Here is a 22,074-nt window from a genome sequence, read left to right as displayed (position 1 = left end):
GTGGCTCCGGGGGCCGTGGGCATCTCCCTGCTGACTCAGCGCCCCGCTGGCACGGCCGGGGCACGTTCCCACGCTGCCGGGACACAAGGTCGGGCGTTGACCCCGAGTGGTCACCACGGGCCACCAGTGCCACCACCCCCGGTGTCTTTGGTGCAGGTGGCCGAGGTTGGATCCGGATCAGCCTCTACATCCTCACAGCCACGGTGCCAGCTGAGAATTCCTTTGGGAATTTCCTCCAGCAGAGCCCTCTCCTGCCTTGGGGGGCACCTCCCACCATGCCAGGTGGATCCGAGCCCCAGTGTCCAACCTGGCCTTGGGCACTGCCAGGGATCCAGGGGCAGCCACAGCTGCTCTGGGAATTCCAGCCCAGCCCCTGCCCACCCTCCCAGCCAGGAATTCCTTGCCAAGATCCCAGCCCAATCTGCCCTTTGCCAGTGGGAGCCATTCCCTGTGTCCTGTCCCTGCAGGCCTTGTCCCCAGTCCCTCTGCCGCTCTCCTGGAGCCCCTTCAGGGACTCTGAGCATTCCCTGGAATATTCCCTTAGCCAGGGGAACATTCCCAGCTCTCCCAGAGCAGAGGGGCTCCAGCCCTCAGAGCATTCAGCATTCCCAGGACAGCCAGGATCCATCTTGGTGACCCAGGAGGAAAAACACCATCCCTCCCAACATTCCCTTTCCTTCTTTCCCAGTTTATCCTGGAGCCACACGATCCAGGATATCCCGGGGGTGGGCTGGGATCAGTTTTCCCGGCCGTGTCCCCCCAATTCCCGACGCAATCCCAAACCCTTCCCCGCAGGGTGAGGGCAGAGCCACCCTCGATTCCATCCAAGACACAACAAAAACATTCCCGAACTATCAGCACAAATCCCAAACTGTTCCCACAGGGAGCAACACCAACCCTGCCCCAGCCCCAGCAGCAGGACCCCAAACCCAGAGACCTCGGAGCACTCCAAACCCACCCCGGCCCCAAAAACACGGAATTAGGGAAAAGCTGCCGCTGTTGCCACTTCCCAAAATCCGAGCAGGGACACTGAAGGGGGAAGTGCTGCGGTTTGGGGCTCCTCGCCCTCCTCCCCCAGCCCATAAAGGGACGCCCCTGAGCGCGGGGACAGGCGGCTTCCCCATGCCACCGCTCCGGAGGTGGCACTGCCAGAGCCACCGCCACTTCCAGGTAACGCCGTGGTTCTCCAGGGATGGGAAAGGACGGGAATTCCGGGGACAGGGATGAGGGGTGAGGGTGGCTCGTGGAGGATCCCTTTGGGATGAGCCTTGTCCATCTCCTGCCTGGAGCCAGGGAAGTGCTTGGAACTCCAGGAATCAGATCCAGGCTTGGAGGGGGTCACATCCAACCCTTATCCCAAGGAATGGTGTCCCACCACGCCGTGGTCCCTGTTTCTCTGTTTTTTGGGATGTGATGGAGCTGAATGCCCCCTCTCCGTTCTCATTCCTGTGCCAAAAGGTGACTTTTGAACTGCAGGGATAGGGGGGAGATTGGGAAAAAATTCCTCCCTCCGAGGGTGGGAAGGTTCTGGAATGGAATTCCCAGATTTGCTGTGGCTGCCCCATTCCTGGAAATGTCCAAGGCCAGGTTGGACTGGGTTTGGAGCCATGGGACATCAGGAGATGCCTCTGCCCATGGGAATGAGATGAGATTTCCACCCCTCCCATCCCAACCCATTCCTTAAATCCCATTTAGGGACACCAGGGACACCTTCCCCTCCCCAGGTCCCCCCCCAGGCCCCATCCAGCCCCACACCAAAAGCGTTTTCCTAGAAATCTTTACAACCCTTGGAATTCTGAGCAGCAGGGCCCCACCACGGGCCACTGTCCCCGCTGGGTCCCCATCCCGAGGGATCCCCCAGGGGCCCTCAGGAATCGAAACTGGGAGAAAACCCGGAGAAGAAACGAAACTTGGCACCAGCACGAGCTGGGGGCTGGATCCCGGCTCTTCCTTCCTCTTCCGGCACGAATCCCGTGACAATTTGTGGCCTCACATCGTCCCCCCCTCCAAGCATCGACACCCAGGGGCCACCCCAGCCATTCTCTGTGCTCATAGTCTGGAAAAAAATCCCAAGTAAAGCTCTCCGGAGCGGGAAATCCAGCCCGAAATCCAAGGAGCGGCGAGGAAATTGGATACAGATGTGGGAAGAGGAGGTATCGGAGAAGGAGGGAATGGTGGAGAGGGAAAGGCTGGAGCGGGGGGCTGGGAGAGGCCTCGTTCCTCAGGGACAGACCCAGGAGTGCTCAGAGGAGGATCGGAGAGCACGGCAATCTGATCGCTGATTTCCGGGATATTGGGGAAAAGTTCAGGGTGGAATTATTCTGGTTTGTCACGGAACGATGAGGGGCGAAACTGAAAGGAATGTCACGAGTCTGTCTGGAGCTGCAAAAAACCGTAAAATGTTTTAAATAATTCTCTGGGTTTGTTTTCCTCTTGGTTTCTTTTTCTTCTTCTTTTTCTTCTTCTTTTTCTTCTTCTTTTTCTTCCTCTTTTCCTCTTTTCCTCTTCCCCTCTTCCCCTCTTCCTGTTTTATTCCTTTATTCATTTTTTCTTTATTTTTCTTTTTCTTTCCCTTCTTCCTTCCTTCCTTCCTTCCTTCCTTCCTTCCTTCCTTCCTTCCTTCCTTCCTTCCCTTTTGTTTCCCCCCGTGTTGATGACTGTTCTGATTCCAGCAGGATTTATCCCACAGGGATCCATCCCACCCATTCCAAGGTCCTCAGCCGCCTCCCCTTGTCCCCAGGGTCCCCTGTGCCGGCGTGACCCCGTGTCCCCCATGTCCCCGGGCAGTGCCACCATGCGCCTGCCCCGCTGCCTCGTGCTCCTGGCCAGCCTCGTCCCGCCAGGTATGGGGACAGTGACATCCTTGGGATTGTCCCCTGCGGGACTGCAGGCCGGGATTGGCCCCGGTGGGTGGGAGTAGAGCCAGGAAGGAATTTGGGGCATCCCAAGGCTGCTCCTGGGGGGATTTATCATGATCCCACACTCCTGACGGGCAGGGATAGGGTGACAAAGGGACAACCAGGCCGTGGGAGCAAGGATAAGGCACTGGGGTAAAGAAATAAATTTGGAACCCCAGGATGTCTTTTTCCCCTTTTTCCCCATTATTTAGGCCCAAAAGATCCAGCTTTTCCTGCTTTTTCCTCCCTTCTCCACCCCAAAACCTCCTCTTGGCGGGGGTTTATCCCAAATCCCATCTCCTCTCCCACCTTCCCCATCAAGCACAGGTGACGTGTCCCCAATGTGTCCTGGGGGAAGTGGGGACACTTCTGGCTCCCTGATCCCGATTTTCCCTGGCACAGCCCTCAGCTCCTGGGGGGTCTCCTACCCCGAGTCCCTGAAGGCCAGCGGGGGGTCCTGCCTGGTTGTCCCCTGCACCTTCAGCTACCCCGCGGATGTGACAACCGCCGACGGCATCGTGGCCATCTGGTACAAGGACTACGACGGCCAGAGGACGCTTGTGTTCCACTCCACCACCCCCCAGGATGTGGATCCCCATTTTGGGAGTCGCGCCCAGCTCCTGGGGGACCCCAAGGCCCAGAATTGCACCCTGCTGCTGCAGGGGGTGACACCGGGGGACAGTGGCCTCTACAGGTTCCGCTTCGAGATCATCAACGGCGACCGCTGGTCGGCGTCGCGGGATGTGACCCTGAGCATTTCGGGTGGGTAAAACACCAACATTGCCAAAAAATTCCCTTCCTGCCCATTCCATGAGGTCATCCTGCCCTCTGCTCTCCATCCCAGAGGATCTGGAGCGTCCCAGTGTCACCGGCAGCGAGGAGCAGACCGAGGGACAAAGGTCTACCTTGGAGTGCTCCACGCCCTACTTTTGTCCCGGGGGCGACACCGTCCTGCGCTGGGAGGGCTACGACCCCCGGGTGTCCAACGTGTCCAGCCACGTCCAGCTGGACACCAGCGGGGTCAGCCACCAGGTGACCCTGGCCAGCTCCTTCACCTGGAAGGACCATTCCAAGAAGTTGCTCTGCGTGGTTTCCGACGGATCCAAGAGGGCGAGCACGGAGGTGGTGCTGCGGGTCAGGCGTACGTGGGGCGGGGACAGGGGACACCTCTGTCGCGGCCACCACGGCCACGTCCCCCTCCTGCCATCCTCTCCTTCCCTGCAGCGTTTTCCTCCTGCTTCTCCCTCCCTTTCCTGCTCCCTGGCCACATCTGTCCCTTGGGTGCCACCTCCTGTCACGCACCTCCCCTTTTCCGTGCCCCAGGGTGGTGACAGCCCCCTGTGCCCACCACGTCCCTCTGTGTCCCCCACAGACTCCCCCAAGGACGCACAGGTGTCGCTGAGCCCTTCCTCGGGGAACATCGGCGTGGGTGACACGGTGACCCTGAGCTGTGAGGTTGGCAGCAGCCACCCCCCGGTCTCGGGGTACCACTGGTACAAGGACGGGGTGGCCGTGGGCACCGAGCGGGTGCTGGCTCTGCGGGCAGTGCGCCGTGAGGACCACGGGCGGTACCACTGCGAGGCCCAGAACGCCCTCGGCACCGGGGTGTCACCTCCTGTCACCCTCCGCGTGTTCTGTAAGTGCCACGGGGCAGGACACGGCTGAGTGTCCCGCATTGCGGTGGCACGGACCGGGATGGAGGTGGCCCGTGCTGCTGGAGGTCCGGGAATTGGGGTGTCTGTGCAGGAGGAGGGTGGTGGCCCCGTTGTGCCACACCTGTGTCCCTTGTCTCGGTGAGCCCAGAAAACAGGGAGAGATTTCCAGCCAAGGACAGGGAGCAGAGCTGGGAGGGGTTGGGAGCTTGTGGAGATCCAGAGCTGTGGTGGAAAGGGACCTTTGGGGTCATTCCCATCCCTGTGGGTGCAGGGCACTTCCCGCTATCCCAGGTGGATCCAGGCCATGTCCAGCCTGGCCTGGGGCACTTCCAGGGATCCAGGGATCCCAGCTTCTCCAGGATTTCCAGCCCAGCCCCTCCTCACCCCCACAGGAAGGGGGGAGGTTCCTCTTCCCACCAGATCCCACAGCAAAGACAAATCCCAGCCTTCCCTGCCTGAGCTGGAATCCCACAGGGAGAATCTCCCCAAGATGGGTCCCTGTGCTCCCCCAAAACCCCCCCTGAGAGGTGACAGACCCTTCCCCACCCACTATGAGTCTGGCCCCCGGGGCTTTGCTCTAAAGCCAGCTGTCCCCAAGTGGTGGCAGGGGACACATGTCCCCCAGCTCTGTTGTTGGGGCTTCCATCTTCTCCCAGGCTCTGGAATGGGGGATTTGGGTGGGCATTCAGTTCTCCTGTCCCCAGGGCCATCCTGAACGTGTCCCTTCTCCCTCAGCCGCAGAGATCTCGGCCAGCCCCGCCGCCGAGGTGCGCGAGGGGACGGCCACCACCTTGTCCTGCGACGTCCCCGGGCGGGAGGGACATCCCGACGAGCTGACCTACACCTGGTACAAGAACAGCGCGTGGCTCAAGGAGGGCCCGGCCCACACCCTCCTCTTCCCCGCGGTGGCCGCCGGTGACGCCGGCTACTACTCCTGCCAAGTGACCAACAGCCAGGGCAGTGACACGGCCCAGGCCATCAGCCTCAGCGTGACATGTGAGTGCCACCAGCTCCTGCCACAGGGGGCTGTGCAAACCCCACAAAATCCAGGAAATCCCCCCAAAAGGTTCATGGCAAAGCCTCTTCCTGAGCGCCCCGGGGGTAGGTGAGGGGGCTGGATTTTATGGGAATACAACAAATTTTGGCCGTGAGGCAGGTGTGAAGGTGACATTAAGTGACATTTGGGACATGTCCATCGCAGCATCTCCCACTAATCCCCTCCATTCTGTAAGATTTGGGGAGGTTTTTCATGGAGAATCCAGCGGGATGAGAACAGCTCAGGAGGTTTTCAGCGGGAAAATAACTCAGCCATGGGTTGGTTGTGACAATTTTGGGGTAAATCTGACCCGGTGACACACAGGACAAGCAGATGGTGACATCCAGGTTGGGTAGGGGATATTTCCCATCCCTGGAAGTGCCCAAAGCCAGGTTGGATGGAGCTTGGAGCCACCTGGGCTAGTAGAAGGTGTCCCTGCCCATGGGACCAGCTGGGATTTAATGTCCCCTCCAACTCAAACCACTCCGGGATTTTCCCTGTGACCACACCACAAGGACATCCCGACCTCAGCATCCTCTCCCATCCCACAGATCCACCCCGAATTCCCACCCTCACGCTCTTCCAGGAGACCCAGGGTGGCCGGCTGGTCATCGTCCGCTGCACTGTGGACAGCCACCCTCCAGCCACCCTGGCCATCGACCGCGACGGCACCGTGCTGGCCACCAGCGGGGCGCAGGTGGCCCTGGGCCAGCGGCTCGGTGTCACCGCCACCCACAATTCCCTGCGGCTGGAAATCCGGGATGCAGGACCTCGGGACAGCGGGAAGTACCGCTGCACCGCCAGAAACGTCCACGGCAACGCCAGTGCCACCAAGGTCCTGGTGACCCGCGGTGAGTCCCGGGGTGACGCTCCTGGGCTTGGAGTGAGGATGAACCCCCAAAATTGGGGGGACACGCAGCCCACAGAGCTGGGGAGCCCCTGTGGTGGCACTGGGGGACATCGGTGTCCTGGGGGCCCCCTCCTCAGCAGGGTCAGAGCTGCTTCTGGAGCTGGAGAGGCTCCCGGGTTTTGTTTCACAAAATACCAAAAGTTAGTAAATTTATCCACATTTTTCTGCCTCATCTATCCCCACCAGTCACTGTCCCCTGGCCCCCAAGTCTGGATAATTTGGGGTGACAGAGGCAGCAGAAGGAGAGAAAAGTCCCCCAAACCCGTGTCCAAGAGGAATACCCTTTAGGATCCCAAAAAAGCCCAAAAGAGACTTCAAGGCCCAATTCCAGAGAAAACAAACCCGGATTTGGGTGTCCCAGTGGGGAGCTGGAAGTCAGGCAAGGCCCAGCCAGCAGGAAGAGGGGACAGGGTCTGTCCTGGGAAAAAGTCACCTGGATGAACTTGGCACTTGGAAAAAGAGGGAAAGGGTCAGGAAAGGCCCCATTGGCCTGTGCGGTGTCCCCAGAGAATGTCACCCCCCAAAGACCCACGATGAGGGAGGGGATTCCGGGAAGCCCAACAGGGAATTGTAGCTGGATGGATCCATGGGAAGGATTTCCCTCCTTCCCTGAAATTCCTCTCCCACCCCTCCTCCAGCTGCAGGGCTCCTGATCCAGCCCTCGGCGGAGGTGACAGAGGGGACCGCGGTCACCCTGACCTGCGTGGGGACAGGGGACACGGCGGGGGAGCCGCTCTACACCTGGTACAGGAACGGCCGGAGGCTCCAGGAGAGCTCGTTCCCGACCTTGGAATTCCCGTCCATCCGCGGGGACGACGCCGGCGCCTTCCAGTGCCAGGTCCAGAGCAGGAACGGCAGCGACACGTCAGAGGCTGTCCTACTCCGAGTGCTCTGTGAGTGTCCCGTGGGAATTCCAAAGGGTCCTGGGGCCGAGCGGGGGGTGGTCCCACCCTGAGGTTTCCCCCATCCCCACCAGCCATGGCCAAGGAGCTCTTGGGCGGGAATGTGGGGAGGATGAAAAATTCCCTTTGGCGGGTAAATCTGGGAGTTTTGGGGAGGAGGAATTTGGAGAATTCCTACCTTCCCAAGAATTTTAAGAACAGTAAATGGTCGTAGAACCACGAATGGTTTGGGCTTGGGGGTCCTCAAAACCCATTTCGTTCTGACCCCTCTGCCATGGGCACTCCTAGACCAGGCCCAACCTGGATGTCCAAGAGTTCCTCAGGCAGCCCTGGGAGCATCAATCCCTTGGATTCTGAGGGTTTTCCCAATGCATCCAGTGGTGTTTTGTCCCTGGATTGGGTTGGGAGGGACCTCAAAGCCCTTCTCATTCCAACCCCTCTCCCCTTGGCAGGGACACCTCCCACTGCCCCAGATTATTCCAAACCCCATCCAACCTGGATGATCAGGCAGTGCTGGAAGTATCAACCCCTTGGATTCCAGGAGTTTTCCCGACCTCATGGATCCAGTTTTCCCCCACAGACCCCCCGAGGCAGCCGGTGCTGAGCTCGTTCCTGCAGAGCCAGGGCGGGCGCCTGGGCATCATCCAGTGCTCCGTAGAGAGCGATCCCGAGTCCAGCCTCACCCTCCGGAGAGGGGACGAGGCCATCGCCTGCACCCAGGGCTGTCCCCAAGCCACCAGCCCCAGGGTCCACGTCACCAGGTCCTACAACAGCCTGAAGGTGGAAATCCAGGATGTGGTGGTGGAGGATGAGGGGATTTATATGTGCCAGGCTGGGAATTCCCAAGGAAGCGCCAGCGCCACTGTGGATTTCAAGGCTGACAGTGAGTGGGGACAGGGGACAGGGAACAGGATTGTGGCATCTGGGAATGTTCTGAGAGAGGGGAGCGTGGGAAGGGAATGCTGGGGAAGGAAGCAAGCTCGGGAGATGGTGGCAGGAGGGGCAGAAGTGTCACATGGAAATGCCACGTGTCTATGAAAACCAGACATGGAAATGTCACATGGAAATGCCACATGGAAATGTCACATGTCCATGAAATCCAGACATGGAAATGCCACATGGAAATGCCACGTGGAAATGCCACATGTCCATGAAATCCAGACATGGAAACGCCACATGGAAATGTCACATGTCCATGAAATCCAGACATGGAAATGCCACATGGAAATGCCACGTGGAAATGCCACATGTCCATGAAATCCAGACATGGAAACGCCACATGGAAATGTCACATGTCCATGAAATCCAGACATGGAAACGCCACGTGTCCATGAAATCCAGACGTGGAAACTCCACATGGAAAAGTCACGTGGAAATTTCACATGTCCATGATATTCAGACATGGTGGCTCCCCCATGACATTCCAGCCCCTGGAGGGGATTCCCTGGCTCTGTGTGACAGGAACACCGAGTAAATGTGACCAAGGGATGTCCCTGGGCTGGTGGCACTGCCAGGCTCAGAGCTGTCCCCACCATGGCACTGTGGGATCAGCAGGAATTTGCCCTCTGGGGTAGCCACGCTGTCCTTTGGGTGGCTTTGGGGGGTTGTCACCCCACCATTGACACCAGACCATCTTTCCTCCTGCCCACAGCTGCCAATGTCACAGTGTCCCCATCCCCCCGCGTGCTGGAGGGTGACAATGCCACCCTCACCTGCCACCTGAGCAGCGGCTCCACGGCTGTCCCCAACATCACCTGGTACCACGACGGGCAGCAGATCTCCACGGGCTCGGCCACCTCGCTGGTGCTGCAGCCGGTGGTCAGCAGGGACACCGGGCTCTACCGGTGCCGGGCCAGCACCGCCGGTGGCAGCCGGAGCTCTCCCGACGTCCTCCTGGATGTGCTGTGTGCGTCCCTTTCCCTTCTCTTCCCCTTCTTCCCTTTTCACTTTTCCTTTCAATTTCCCCTTTTCCCTTCTCCCTTCCCTTCTGTTTCCCTTTCACTTCCCATTCTCTTCCCCTTTTCCACTTTTCCTTTCAATTTCCCCTTTTTCCTTTTCCTTTCCCTTTTGTGTTTCCTTTCCCATTCCCTTTCCCTTCACCATCCCCTTCTGTTTCCTTTTTCCTTTATCCTTTTTTTCTTTTTCCTTTTTCCTTTTTTCTTTTTCTTCTTTCGCTTTTTCCTCTCCCCTTCTCCTTCCTTTTCCCTTTCCCCTTTTCCCTTTCCCCTTTTCCCTTTCCCCTTCTCCTTCCTTTTCTCTTTTTCCTTTCCCTTTTCCCTTTTCCCTTTTCCCTTTTCCCCTTTCCCTTTTCCCTTTTCCCTTTTCCCTTTCCCCTTTCCCCTTTCCCTTTTCCCTTTTCCCTTTCCCCTTTCCCCAGAGCAGTGACCCTCCCCAGGACCCCTCTCCCCATGGGGTTCCCAGCCTCTCATCCCATTCCCCCTCGCAGACCCCCCTCGGGACCCTCTCCTGACGGCTTTCCTGGAGGCCGGGCAGGGCTCCCTGGCCATCTTCCAGTGCTCCGTGGCCAGCAACCCCCCGGCCCAGCTGGCCCTGCTCCGTGACCAGGAGCTGGTGGCCACCAGCGCCGGCGGGAGCAGCCCGCGGGTCACCGTCTCCGCTGTCCCCAACTCGCTGCGAGTGGAGATCCGGGAGGTGACACCGGCCGATGATGGCAGCTACCGGTGCACGGCCACCAACGCGCACGGCTCCGCGGAGCGACGGCTCTACCTGCGTGTGCAAGGTGGGGAGCCTGGGATTCGGGCGTCGGAGCAACCCATCCCATGGGAATGACCACGTGTCTGTGCTCCCAGTGTCACCAGATCCTTCCCAGGGATCAGAGTGGCCCATCCCATGGGAATGACCTCATGTCTACCCTCCAAATGCCACCAGATCCCTCCCAGTGTCACCAGATCCTTCCCAGGGATCAGAGCGGCCCATCCCAAGGGAATAACCACGTGTCTGTGCTCCCAGTGCCACCAGATCTCTCCCAGTGCCACCAGGTCCCACTCAGGCATCAGAGGGGTCCATCCCATGGGAATGACCTCATGTCTACCCTCCAAATGCCACCAGATCCCTCCCAGTGCCACCAGATCCCCCCCAGTGCCACGCCCTACACATATCCCAACACCTCAGCCCTTGGCATCTCCAGGAGGAGCTGGGGACACCCTAAAGGGACAGGGAGCACCAATATCACATCAGAGCTGTTCCAAATCCTTGGACAGAGTGGGAATATCACACCCCACAAGCTTTGGAAGTGACAAGGGGACACCGGCAGTGCTGAGCTCTGCCCTGTCCCCTCTGAGCTGGCACTGTCCCTGCTCCAGCCACCCGAGTCCTGATCTCACCGTCCTCGGAGGTGCTGGAAGGTGACAACGTGTCCCTGATGTGCCAGGTGGCCGGAGAGCCACAGGGTGACACCGTCTACTCCTGGTACAAGGACAGCAAGTGGCTCCAGGAGGGTCCTGACAGTGTCCTCGTGCTGTCCCGTGTCACCAGCGCTGCCACCGGGTTCTATCACTGCCGGGCCCGGGGCTCCCCGGGGACCAGCGCGTCCCCCGCTGTCACCCTGCACGTCTGCTGTGAGTGGGACCCGCCAGGGGACTGGGGGGATTGGATGGGATGGGATGGGATGGGATGGGATGGGATGGGATGGGATGGGATGGGATGGGACGGGATGGATGGAACAGAATTGAGATGAGAAGAATTGGCATGATTTGGGATGAAATGGAATTGGCATGAAATGGGGTGGGATAAAATGAGATAAGAAGGAAATGCAATGGGATGGAATGGATGGGATGGAACTGGGATGAGACAGGATAAGAGAAAATGAGATGGGGATGGCATGGGACCAGTGGAATGGCACCAATGGGATGGTGCCATTGGGATGGGATTATACCACTGGAACGATGACACTGGGATGGTGCCAACAGGACGGCACCACTGGAATGGTGCTGAGATGGGATGGTGCCACTGGAATGGCACCAATGGGATGGTACCACTGGAATGGTGCCACTGGAATGGCACCTCTGGAATCATGCTGAGATGGGATGGTACCATGGAATGGTGCCACTGGAATGGTGCCGCTGGAATGGCACTGATGGGATGGCACTGATGGGACGGCACTGATGGGATGTCACCTCCCTGGACGCTGGCACCTCTCTGGGTCCTGGGGGTCTCTGGGTGCATCCTTGGGTCTCTCCCACCCTCCCGGGCAGACCCCCCGCGGATGCCGGTGCTCAGCACCTTCCTGGAGCCTCCGTCGGGCCAGCGCGGGATCCTGGAGTGCTCCGTGGACAGCTCCCCGCCGGCACAGCTGGCCCTCTTCAAGGACGGGGCCCTGGTGGCCTCCACGGTGCTGTCACCGCCTGTCCCGCAGCCACGGCTCAGCGTCACCTCGGCCACCAACGCGCTGCGTGTGCGCGTGCACCCCGTGCTGCTGCAGGACGAGGGCGAGTACCGGTGCGTGGCCACCAACGCCCACGGCAACACCAGCGCCGCCGGGAACTTCTCCGGAGGCGGTGAGTCACTGGGGATGGGATCCATGGGATCCGATGGGATGGGATGGGATGGGATGGGATGGGATGGGATGGGATGGGATCCATGGGGATGGGATGGGATGGGATGGGATGGGATGGGATGGGATGGGATGGGATGGGATGGGATGGGATGGGATGGGATGGGATCCATGGCATGGGATCCATGGCATGGGATGGGATGGGATGGAATGGGATGGGATGGGATCCATGGCATGGGATCCATGGCATGGGATCCATAGGATCCATGGGATGGGATGGGATGGGATGGGATGGGATGGGATGGGATGGGATGGGATGGGATGGGATCCATGGCATGGGATCCATGGCATGGGATGGGATGGGATGGAATGGGACATGGCATGGCATGGGATGGGATGGGATGGGATGGGATGGGATGGGATGGGATGGGATCCATGGGATCTATGGGATCCATGGGATCAGATCCATGAGAGGGGATGGAAGGGGATGGGATCCATGGGATGGGATCGATGGGATGGGATCCATGGGATGGGATCCACGGGATGGGATGGGAATGGGAATAGGGTGGGAAGGGGATGGAGAGCTGCACGCAGCAGACAGAGTGATGGGATTGGGGTTATGGTGGTGAGGTGAAGGGATGGGAATGGAGGAGTGAGTGTGGAAAGCAACTGGAATAAGATGGACAGGATGAAAATGGGAAAAAAAATGGGGAGAATCCATGTTTATGGGGATGGAGGTATTCCCAGAGAGCTGCAGGTGTCCCGGGAGTGTGGCAAAGGGACAGGGCTCTGCTTGGATGTGATTCCAAGGGCTGGCGTCCATCCATGGCACTGCCCTGGTGGCATCACCCCAGGAACCATGGAATCAGGGAATCATGGAATGGTTTGGGTTGGGAGAGATCTTAAATCCCCTCTCATCCCACCCCTGCCATGGGGCAGGGACACCTTCCACTATCCCAGGCTGCTCCAAACCCCATCCAACCTGACCTTGGACACTGCCAGGGATGGAGCATACCAAACAAATCCATGGGAACACTACGGGAATGGTGTCACCTGTGGGTTGTGGTGGCCGTTCCCTCTTTTTACTGCCCTGCAAATCCCTGACTTTTCCCACTCTGGAAAGCGAGGGATCCCCACTTTTTCCTTGAAATTGAAGGATCACCACTTTTTCCTGGAAAGTGAGGGATCACCACTTTTACCTGGAAAGCGAGGGATCACCATTTTTCCTGGAAAGCGAGGGATCACCACTTTTTCCTGGAAAGCGAGGGATCACCACTTTTTCCTGGAAAGTGAGGGATCACCATTTTTCCTGGAAAGCGAGGGATCACCACTTTTACCTGGAAAGCGAGGGATCACCATTTTTCCTGGAAAGCGAGGGATCATGGAAAGTGAGGGACCACCACTTTTTCCTGGAAAGTGAGGGACCACACTTTTTCCTGGAAAGTGAGGGACCACCACTTTTTCCTGGAAAGTGAGGGATCACCATTTTTCCTGGAAAGTGAGGGATCCCCACTTTTTCCTGGAAAGTGAGGGAACACCACTTTTTCCTGGAAAGTGAGGGACCACCACTTTTTCCTGGAAAGCGAGGGATCCCCACTTTTTCCTGGAAATTGAGGGATCACCATTTTTCCTCCCTTCCCGTGCAGCCGCCCGGGTCTGGATCTGGCCGTCCCCAGACGTGCGGGAAGGGGACACTGCCACCCTCACCTGCGCGGTGGCAGCAGGGGACCAGGACGTGCTGAGCTACACCTGGTACCGGAACCAGGTGTGGCTGGGCACCGGCTCTTCCCAAAATCTCACCTTCCCTGGGGTCACCGCCTCCGACGCCGGCTCCTACCAGTGCTCCGTACGGACCCCGGCCCGGAACCACAGTGCCACCCCTGCCACCCTCAACGTCCTCTGTGAGTCCCCAAGGGCAGCTTCGTGTCACTTGGTGTCACCCCTCGGTCGGTCCCCCTGGATGGAGGGATGGGGCAGTAAGGCCTGGTTTAATCTGGAGGGATTAATTAATTAGGGGAGCTCAAAAAATATGTTCCAGAGGATAATTAAGCCAAGCTTTACACCCCAGACCTGCGCAAAGACCCCGAAACCTTCTCCAAATTTCCTTGTGCTCCACACCAAGCCCAGCAGGAAAATCCTTGGCTTTAATGCTGGATTAAGGACTTTTTTTTGTCCCTGACTGGGAAAATTAAAACCAGATTTTGCTTAAAAAAAAAAAAAAAAAAAAAAAGGAAAAAAATGTTGTTGCGAGTCAGAACGTGAGAATTGTTTCCCCCCCCCTTTTTAATGAGAAAAAGATGGTGTTAATTTATAAATCTTCCTGGTGAATGTGGAACAGAGGCTCTGGAGCATGGGGAATCCCTGGCATGAAGGCTTGGAGCAGAAGGAAAAGCTGAGGGAGCTGGGAAGGGGCTCAGCCTGGAGAAAAGGGGGATCAGGGGGGACCCTGTGGCTCTGCACAGCTCCTGCCAGGAGGGGACAGCCGGGGGGGGTCAGGAACAGGCACAGGACAAAGGGACACTGCCCAAAGCTGTGCCAGGGGAGGTTTTGGTTGGATATTGGGAATTTTGGAATTTTCCCTCCTGGAAAGCGCAGCAGTGCAGTTCCATCCTCGGGATGTGGCGCCTGGGGACGCCCTCATCGGTGGCCTGGGGCAGCTCTGGGGGGACACTTGGACTCGAGGAGCTCAGAGGTCTTTCCCAACCCAACCAATTCCACGATTATCCCGTTCTCCACGTTTTTCCCTCCTCGCAGACCCCCCCAGGAACCTGCGGCTGCAATCCTTCGTGGAGAGCAGCCAGGGCACGGCCACCATCCTGCTGTGCTCCGTGGACAGCCACCCCCCGGCCCAGCTCACCCTGCTCAGGGGGGGACACCCGGTGGCCTCCAGCCCCCCCAGGGGAGGCGACAGCCCCCGGCAGAGCATCCGCGTGTCCTCCTCTCCCAACGCGCTGCGCTTGGAATTCCGGGAAGCCTCCGAGGAGGATGATGGTGAATACGAGTGCCAGGCACGGAGCGCCCTCGGCTACAGCCACGCGTCCCTGACGCTGCGGGTGCAAGGTGAGGAGGGGGGACAAGGCCTTGGGGACACTGCCAGGGGGGCGTTGAAGGGTGCAGGATTGGGGGCACCCAGTTTTGGAGGAGCTGGAGGTTGGGGACGCCAATTTGGGGCTTCAAAGGGAAAGCGTGACCAAAATCCTCTCCGCTCCCCGCAGCCACCAGGGTGCTGGTGCGTCCCTCGGCCGAGGTGGCGGAGGGGACAGAGGTGACGCTGACGTGCCAGGCCCCTCACGCGCAGCCGGGGACACTCTACACGTGGTTCAAGAACGGGCGGTGGGTGACAGAGGGACCCGAGCCCTCGCTGGCGCTCCGTGGCCACCGCTCCGACGCGGGGCTCTACGGCTGCCGGGCGGGCCGGGGGCCCCGCGCCCCCCCCGTGACCCTCTCCGTGCTCTGTGAGTGGGGGGCGACATCTCCCGGGGGGCGGGAGGGGACAGCAGGACACGCCACCCCCGCGGGGACATGGCTGCCCGGTCTGTGTCGCCACCCCGCGACACGCGGCCACAGCGCGGCCCCTGCTCGGGGGTGACATCCCCCCCGCCCCTTGCGGCCCGGAGGGGTGTGGGGGGACACCCGCTGTCCTTGTCGCCGCAGATGCCCCGCAGGAGCCCAGCTTCGCGGCGCTGGTGGAGCCCCGCGGGGGGCGGCAGGCGGTGCTGCTCTGCTCGGCCGACGGTGTCCCCCCGCCGGACATCGCCGTGAGCAGGGGACAGGGCCACCCACCCCTGGCCACCAGCCAGGGCCCCTCCGACCCCCGCTTCGAGGTCCGGGCCACCCCCACGTCGCTGCGGGTGGGGATGGCGGGGCTGGAGCCCCGGGACGCGGGGCTCTACCTGTGCTCGGCCACCAACAGCCGCGGCTCGGCCACCGCGTCCCTGCGGCTGCAGGTGCCAGGTGAGGCGTCCCCAAGTCCCCAAGTCCCCAAGGTGCGGGGCTGTCCCAGCGCTCTGGGAGCTCCCCGGCCATTCCTGGTGTCCCCATTGTCCCCCCCTCCCAGGGGTCACGCTGACGGTGGAGCCCTCGCAGGAAGTCCCCGAGGGCACCAGGGCCACCATGAGCTGCTCGGCCACCGCCTGGGGGGACAAAGGTGTCAACTACACGTGGTACCGCGACGGGCGGTGGCTTTGGGAGGGACCGTCCGGCTCCTTCGTCCTCAGCCGCGTGTCCAGCGCCGACGCCGGCTCCTACCAGTGCCAGGCCAGCGGGACATGGGGCACGGCCACCTCTGTCCCCCTCAGCCTCAGTGTCCTCTGTGAGTGTCCCCAGCGCCACCAGGCACGCTCCAAAGCATGTCCCCAGCCCCTGTCGCTGGTGTCACCACCGCAAGGGCAAGGGGAGTTTCCTCCTCTTTCCTCTTCCTCTTCCTCTTCCTCTTCCTCTTCCTGCCCTGCTCTTCTCCCTTTGGGGATTTTGGGGGTTTTTTAAAAGGCAGGTTTGGGGCCAAAATGCTGCAGAAGTGAGGAATTTTTTGGTTGAGTGTGGAATGACGGGCTGGGGAACACGGGAAGCCACCAGGGCAGGGATGGATGGGGTGGGGATGATCCAGGATGGAGAAGGGATGAGTTAAGAAGCTCTTGGTGGTGTTGGGAAGGGGATTTTGGGTTTTTTTTTTAGGATTGGTCCTTCAGAAGTTGGATTTGGAGCCAAAAGGCTCCAACCTGAGGGGTTCTCCAGCAGGAGGTGGGAGCAAAGGGCTGGAGAGGGTCTGATGATCATCCAGGAGGAGGGATGCATTAGGAAGCTTTTGGGAAAGGGATTTGGGGTGGTTTTTTTTTAGGATTGCCCCCTCAAAAATCAGATTTGGAGCCCGGGAGCTCCAAGTCAGGAAGATTCCCCAGCTTTGGGGTGGCCAGCCAAGGACTGGAGAGGGTTTGAACAATCCCCCAGCGCCGGGATGAGCGGGGTGGGACAGATCCAGGGCCACTTCAACCCGCTTCTGGTGGCCAGCCAGGCCTGGCTGGGGGCTGTCCCACCCCGTGTGCCACTGCCACCCTCGCTGTCCCCTCACAGACCCCCCTCGGGCCGTCTCGGTGAGCACCTTCCTGGAGAACCAGCACGGGCGCGGGGCCATCGTGCTGTGCACGGCCCAGAGCCAGCCGCCCGCCTCGCTGGCCCTGCACCACCAGGGCCACCTCCTGGCCACCAGCCTGTCCCCTGCTGCCACCCCGGGGGTCCGGGCCACCCCCTCGCACAACGCCCTGCGCGTGGAGCTGGCGGCCGTGGGGACAGGGGCCGGGGGACGCTACGTCTGCGTGGCCACCAACGCCCTGGGCAACGCCACGGCCAGCGCCGACTTCGACGTCCACAGTGAGTGGGGCCTAAAAAATCCTAAAAAAAATCCTTTAAATGGGGACTGGAAATCCTAAAAAAAATCCTTTAAATGGGGACTGGAAATCCTAAAAATCTCCTAAATGGGGACTGGAAATCCTTAAAAAATCCTCGAAACGGGAACTGGAAATCCTAAAAAAATCCTTTAAATGGGGACCGGGAATCCTAAACAAATTCCCTAAATGGGGACTGGAAAACCTAAAAAAAATCCCTTAAGGGAACTGGAAATCCTAAAAAAATACCATACATGGAGACATGGAAATCCTAAAAAATCCCCTAAATGGGGACTGGAAATCCTAAAAAAATTCCCTAAACATGACCTGGAAATCCTAAAAATTCCCCTAAATGTGGACTGGAAATCCTAAAAAATCCCCTAAATGGGGACTGGAAATCCTAAAAAAATTCCCTAAACATGACCTGGAAATCCTAAAAATTCCCCTAAATGTGGACTGGAAATCCTAAAAAATCCCCTAAATGGGGACTGGAAATCCTTAAAAAATCCTCGAAACGGGAACTGGAAATCCTAAACGAATTCCCTAAATGGAGACATGGAAATCCTAAAAACTCCCCTAAATGGGGACTGGAAATTCTAAAAAAATTCCCTAAATGGGGACTGGAAATCATAAAAACTCCACTAAATGGGGACTGGAAATCCTAAAAAAATCCTTTAAATGGGGACTGGAAATCCTAAAAAAGCCCTAAATGGGCACTGGAAATCCTAAAAACTCCCCTAAATGTGGACTGGAAATCCTAAAAATCCACTAAATGGGGACATGGAAATCGTAAAAAAATTCCCTAAATGGGGACTGGAAATCCTAAAAAAATCCATAAATGGGGACATAGAAATCCTAAAAACTCCCCTAAATGTGGACTGGAAATCCTAAAAAATCCCCTAAATGGGGACTGGAAATCCTAAAAAATCCCCTAAACAGGAACTGGAAATCCTAAAAAAATCCCCTAAATGGGAACTGGAAATCCTTTAAAAATCCCTAAATGGAGACATGGAAATCCTAAAAACTCCCCTAAATGTGGACTGGAAATCCTAAAAACTCCCCTAAATGGGGACTGGAAATCCTAAAAAAATCCACTAAACAGGGATGTGGAAATCCTTAAAAAATCCCCTAAACGGGGACTGGAAATCCTAAAAATCCTCTAAATGGGGACTGGAAATCCTTAAAAAATCCCCTAAAGGGGGACTGGAAATCCTAAAAAATCCCTGGAATTGGGAAATGGAATGGGGCCAAAGGGCAACATATGAGGGTGGCACTTGTGGCTGTGTTGGGGACACCTCCTGTCCGTGGTCAGGTGGCCTTTAGGACAGGGGACAGTGGCAGCCAGGAGCAGCAATTGTCCCCACCTGTGACTTCCCCCCATGTGTGCCTTCACCCCAAATGCTGCCTGTCCCCCACTTTGTCACCCCAGTGTCCCCTTCACGGCTCTTGGGGCACCCCGAGGCCGGGGGGTGCCGGTGGCACTGACCCCAGCTCTGTCCCCAGCTCTCAGCCAGCTGCGGATCTTCCGGGTCCTGTCCGGGCTGCTCTTGGCCACCGTGGCCATCGCCATCGTGGCCCTGCTGGCCGTGAAGGTGTGGCCCAGGTGACGTCATGGATGGGGCAGAGTGGGGGGACAGGGACAGCGGGGTGGCACAGGGACCAGGGGGTCAAGGGACAGGGATCCTGGGATGGGGGGACAGAGACCCCAGGGTGGCACAGGGACCCTGGGATCAGGGGACAGGGACCCTGGCATCGGGACAAGGGCCATGGGGTAGGGACAGGGACCCCCAGGTGGTGGGACAATGACCCCAATGTCACGAAAAGGACGCCCAGGGTGGGGGAACAAGGACACCAGGGTGGCACAGGGACCCTGGGATCAGGGGACAGGGACCCTGGCATCGGGACAAGGGCCATGGGGTAGGGACAGGGACCCCCAGGTGGTGGGAGGACAGGGACCCCGATGTCACGAAAAGGACCCCCAGGGTGGGGGAACAAGGACACCAGGGTGGCACAGGAACTCTGGCATGAGGACAGGGACACTGGGTGTGGGGACAGGGACCCCAGGATCAAGGGACAGGGACAGCGGGGTGGGACAGGAACTCTGGGATGGGAGGACAGAAACCCCGGGGGGGTGGGACAGGAACTCTGGGATGGGAGGACAGAAACCCCAGGGATGGGAGAGTGACCCTGGCACAGTGACAATGCCCTGGGAGTGGTGGGATAGTGACCCTGGCCTGGTGACAATGCCCTGGGAGTGGTGGGACAGTGACCCTGGCCCGGTGACAATGCCCTGGGAGTGGTGGGACAGTGACCCTGGCCTGGTGACAAGGACCCCAGGGGTGGTGGGACAGTGACCCTGGAGTGGTGACAAGGACCCCAGGGTGGTGGCAGCTCCCTGTGCTCCCTGCCAGGATCAGGACGTTCCGGAGCTGGTCCCGTGCCGAGGACACCCTGGAGCTGAGGAGCAAACAGGACCTGCCACAGGTGGGGACAGCCCTGGGGACATCAGTGGGGACAGCCCTGGGGTCCCCTGAGCTCTCGGGTGGTCCCTTCCAGGCATCCCCAGTGTGGGAATGGGATGTGGATCCGGGATCCAGCCCGGCCTGGCAGCCCCGTGGTGCCACCACCGCTGTGGCTGTCACTGTCACAGGGACATGTGGGGACCCAAAATCCCCATGCCAGCCTCATTCTGGAGGGGCTCCATGGCATAGAGGGATGGCAACCCCGCCCTGGATGTCCTCTGTCCCCACGAAGTGTCCCCAACCATGGGTAGGGTGTCCCCAGACACGGAGAGGGTATCCCCAGCCAAGGACAGGGTGTCCCCAGACACGGAGAGGGTGTCCCCAGCCAAGGGCAGGGTGTCCCTAACCACGGACAGGGTGTCCCCAGACAAGGACAGGGTGTCCCTAACCACGGACAGGGTGTCCCCAGACAAGGACAGGGTGTCCCCGGACAAGGACAGGGTGTCCCCAACCACGGACAGGGTGTCCCCAGCCAAGGACAGGGTGTCCCCAACCACGGACAGAGTGTCCCCAACCACGGACAGGGTGTCCCCAGCCCTGGACAGGGTGTCCCCAGCCACTGCCAACCTTTTCCAGATGGACAGAGCGTCTTGACCCGGTGGCCCTGGGACCCCGGGCCAGCTGTGGCCGCTGGAATTTCCCGATCCTGGCTGGACCCAGGGACTCCCCCGGGGATCCCCCAGCCCCATTCCAGCCCCTCGTCCCTTCCCGAAGGATCCTTGTCACCGCCTCACGTGCCAGGCGCCGGTGACACCTCCGGGCTGGGAACCCCCGGGACGAGAATAAAATCCAACCTCCCGGTGCTGGGAACGCCCTGTTTGTCACCGCCTGTCCCTTTTCCCTGCCATCCGAGGGGGACACTGGGGTCCCCAAGCCACCCGTGTCCCCTCGGTGCCTGGGATGAGGGGACCTGGGGCTGGGGACTCTGCTTGCTGGCTGGTGTCCCCTCGGGCCGTGTCCCCTCCGGCCGTGTCCCCGCTGCCATTAGATGTCACTCTGCGGCCACCTCGCCACCGGACCTGGCCTCGGCTGCGGGGATGGGGCTTTGGGATGTGGAGCTGGAGCTTCCCGGGAATGGGGGGATTTGGGGTCGGGAATGGGGGGATTTGGGATCGGGAATGGGGGGGGCTTTGGGATCGGGAATGGGGGGCTTTGGGATCGGGAATGGGGGGATTTGGGATCGGGGGCTCCCCTGGGTGTTTAATCCCCCCTCTGTGCCCGTTCCCCTGCCAGGGCAGGGTGCTGGGCTGTCCCCATCCGTGGGGACACTGTTCTTGTCCCTGTCCGTGTCCCCATCGCTGTCCCCAGTCCTGTCCCCGGGACAGCCCTGGTCCCGGTCCCCATCCCCATTTCCATTTCCAGACCCACGCGCCACTTCCAGCCCCATCCCAGTCCCCATCCCTGTCACTGTTCTTGTCCCTGTCCGTGTCCCCATCGCTGTCCCCAGTCCTGCCCTCATCCCTGTCCCCATTTCTCTCCTCGTCCCTACCCCTGTCCCCATCCTTGTCCCCATCCCTGTCCCCATCCCCGTCTCCAGTCCCATCCCTGTCCCCACCCCGTCCTCATTTCTCTCCTCATCCCCATCCCTGTCCCCACCTGTGTCCCCATCCCTGTCCCCACTCCGTCCCCTACCCACGCCCAGCAGGGTGGTGGCAGGGTCACGAGCGGGGTGGCAGGGCGGTGACAGCTCGCTGGCGGGGTGGTGACAGCGCGGAGGCGACAGGGCGGTGTCACCAACCCTCCCGCCCCGCGCCAGCGCCGCCTCCTCCCCGCCATCCCCCGAGCACCGAGGGCAGCGGGGTCAGACTTTGTCACCTGCGTCCGGCTGGTGACAAAGGTGACCCGGCCGCTCGCCCCCTCGGGCTGGCGGTCACCTTTCCAAGGACCCTCCGCTCCGGAGCCACCGCCCCCAGCGCCACCACCCCCAGTGCCACCACCCCCAGTGCCACCAGCCCGCGTCCTCCTCGGCCACCTGCGCCCGCCGAGCCCCCGGCGCGGCTCCCTCCCCTCCTCCTCCTCCTCCTCCTCCCGCTTTCCCGGCCCGGAGCTCGGGAATTCCAGCCTGGATCCCCCGTGGATCGGGATCGGGATCGGGGTCGGAATTGGGATTGGGTTTGGGATCGGGATTGGGATCGGGGTCGGAATTGGGATTGGGTTTGGGATCGGGATTGGGATCTGGGTCGGAATTGGGATTGGGTTTGGGATCGGGATTGGGATCGGGATTGGGATCGGGGTCGGAACTGGGATTGGGTTTGGGA

At 59.8% G+C, this 22,074-nt stretch overlaps 1 protein-coding gene across 1 annotated transcript; it reads left to right on the top strand.

The window, feature by feature from the left end:
* The first annotated feature begins 1,812 nt into the window (after positions 1-1,812).
* On the top strand, positions 1,813-20,626 carry SIGLEC1 (sialic acid binding Ig like lectin 1). The gene is made up of 22 exons (XM_041427633.1): positions 1,813-2,153; positions 2,741-2,843; positions 3,300-3,659; positions 3,742-4,038; positions 4,270-4,533; positions 5,288-5,548; positions 6,140-6,439; positions 7,137-7,391; positions 7,981-8,283; positions 9,052-9,306; positions 9,847-10,140; positions 10,724-10,978; positions 11,615-11,917; positions 13,560-13,814; positions 14,668-14,973; positions 15,129-15,368; positions 15,568-15,867; positions 15,971-16,225; positions 16,984-17,280; positions 18,798-18,897; positions 19,706-19,778; positions 20,393-20,626. The coding sequence occupies exons 1-22, from the start codon at positions 2,139-2,141 to the stop codon at positions 20,408-20,410; spliced, it is 5,109 nt and encodes a 1,702-aa protein (XP_041283567.1). The 5' UTR covers positions 1,813-2,138; the 3' UTR covers positions 20,411-20,626.
* The last annotated feature ends 1,448 nt before the right edge of the window (positions 20,627-22,074 follow it).

This window comes from Onychostruthus taczanowskii, unplaced genomic scaffold, assembly GCF_017590055.1.
Source record: "Onychostruthus taczanowskii isolate IOZ18803 unplaced genomic scaffold, ASM1759005v1 scaffold117, whole genome shotgun sequence".
Classification (NCBI taxonomy): Eukaryota; Metazoa; Chordata; class Aves; order Passeriformes; family Passeridae; genus Onychostruthus; species Onychostruthus taczanowskii.
Note: the sequence above shows the minus strand (reverse complement) of the source record. Positions and strands in the feature narration are given on the sequence as shown.

What these genes read in the sequence shown, in the direction of transcription:
- SIGLEC1 (XM_041427633.1), top strand. An exon ending in GGTGGTGCTGCGGGTCAGGC is followed by an intron (nt 4,039 to 4,269) that starts GTACGTGGGGCG and finishes TGTCCCCCACAG; the next exon opens with ACTCCCCCAAGGACGCACAG. An exon ending in CGTCCTCCTGGATGTGCTGT is followed by an intron (nt 9,307 to 9,846) that starts GTGCGTCCCTTT and finishes TCCCCCTCGCAG; the next exon opens with ACCCCCCTCGGGACCCTCTC.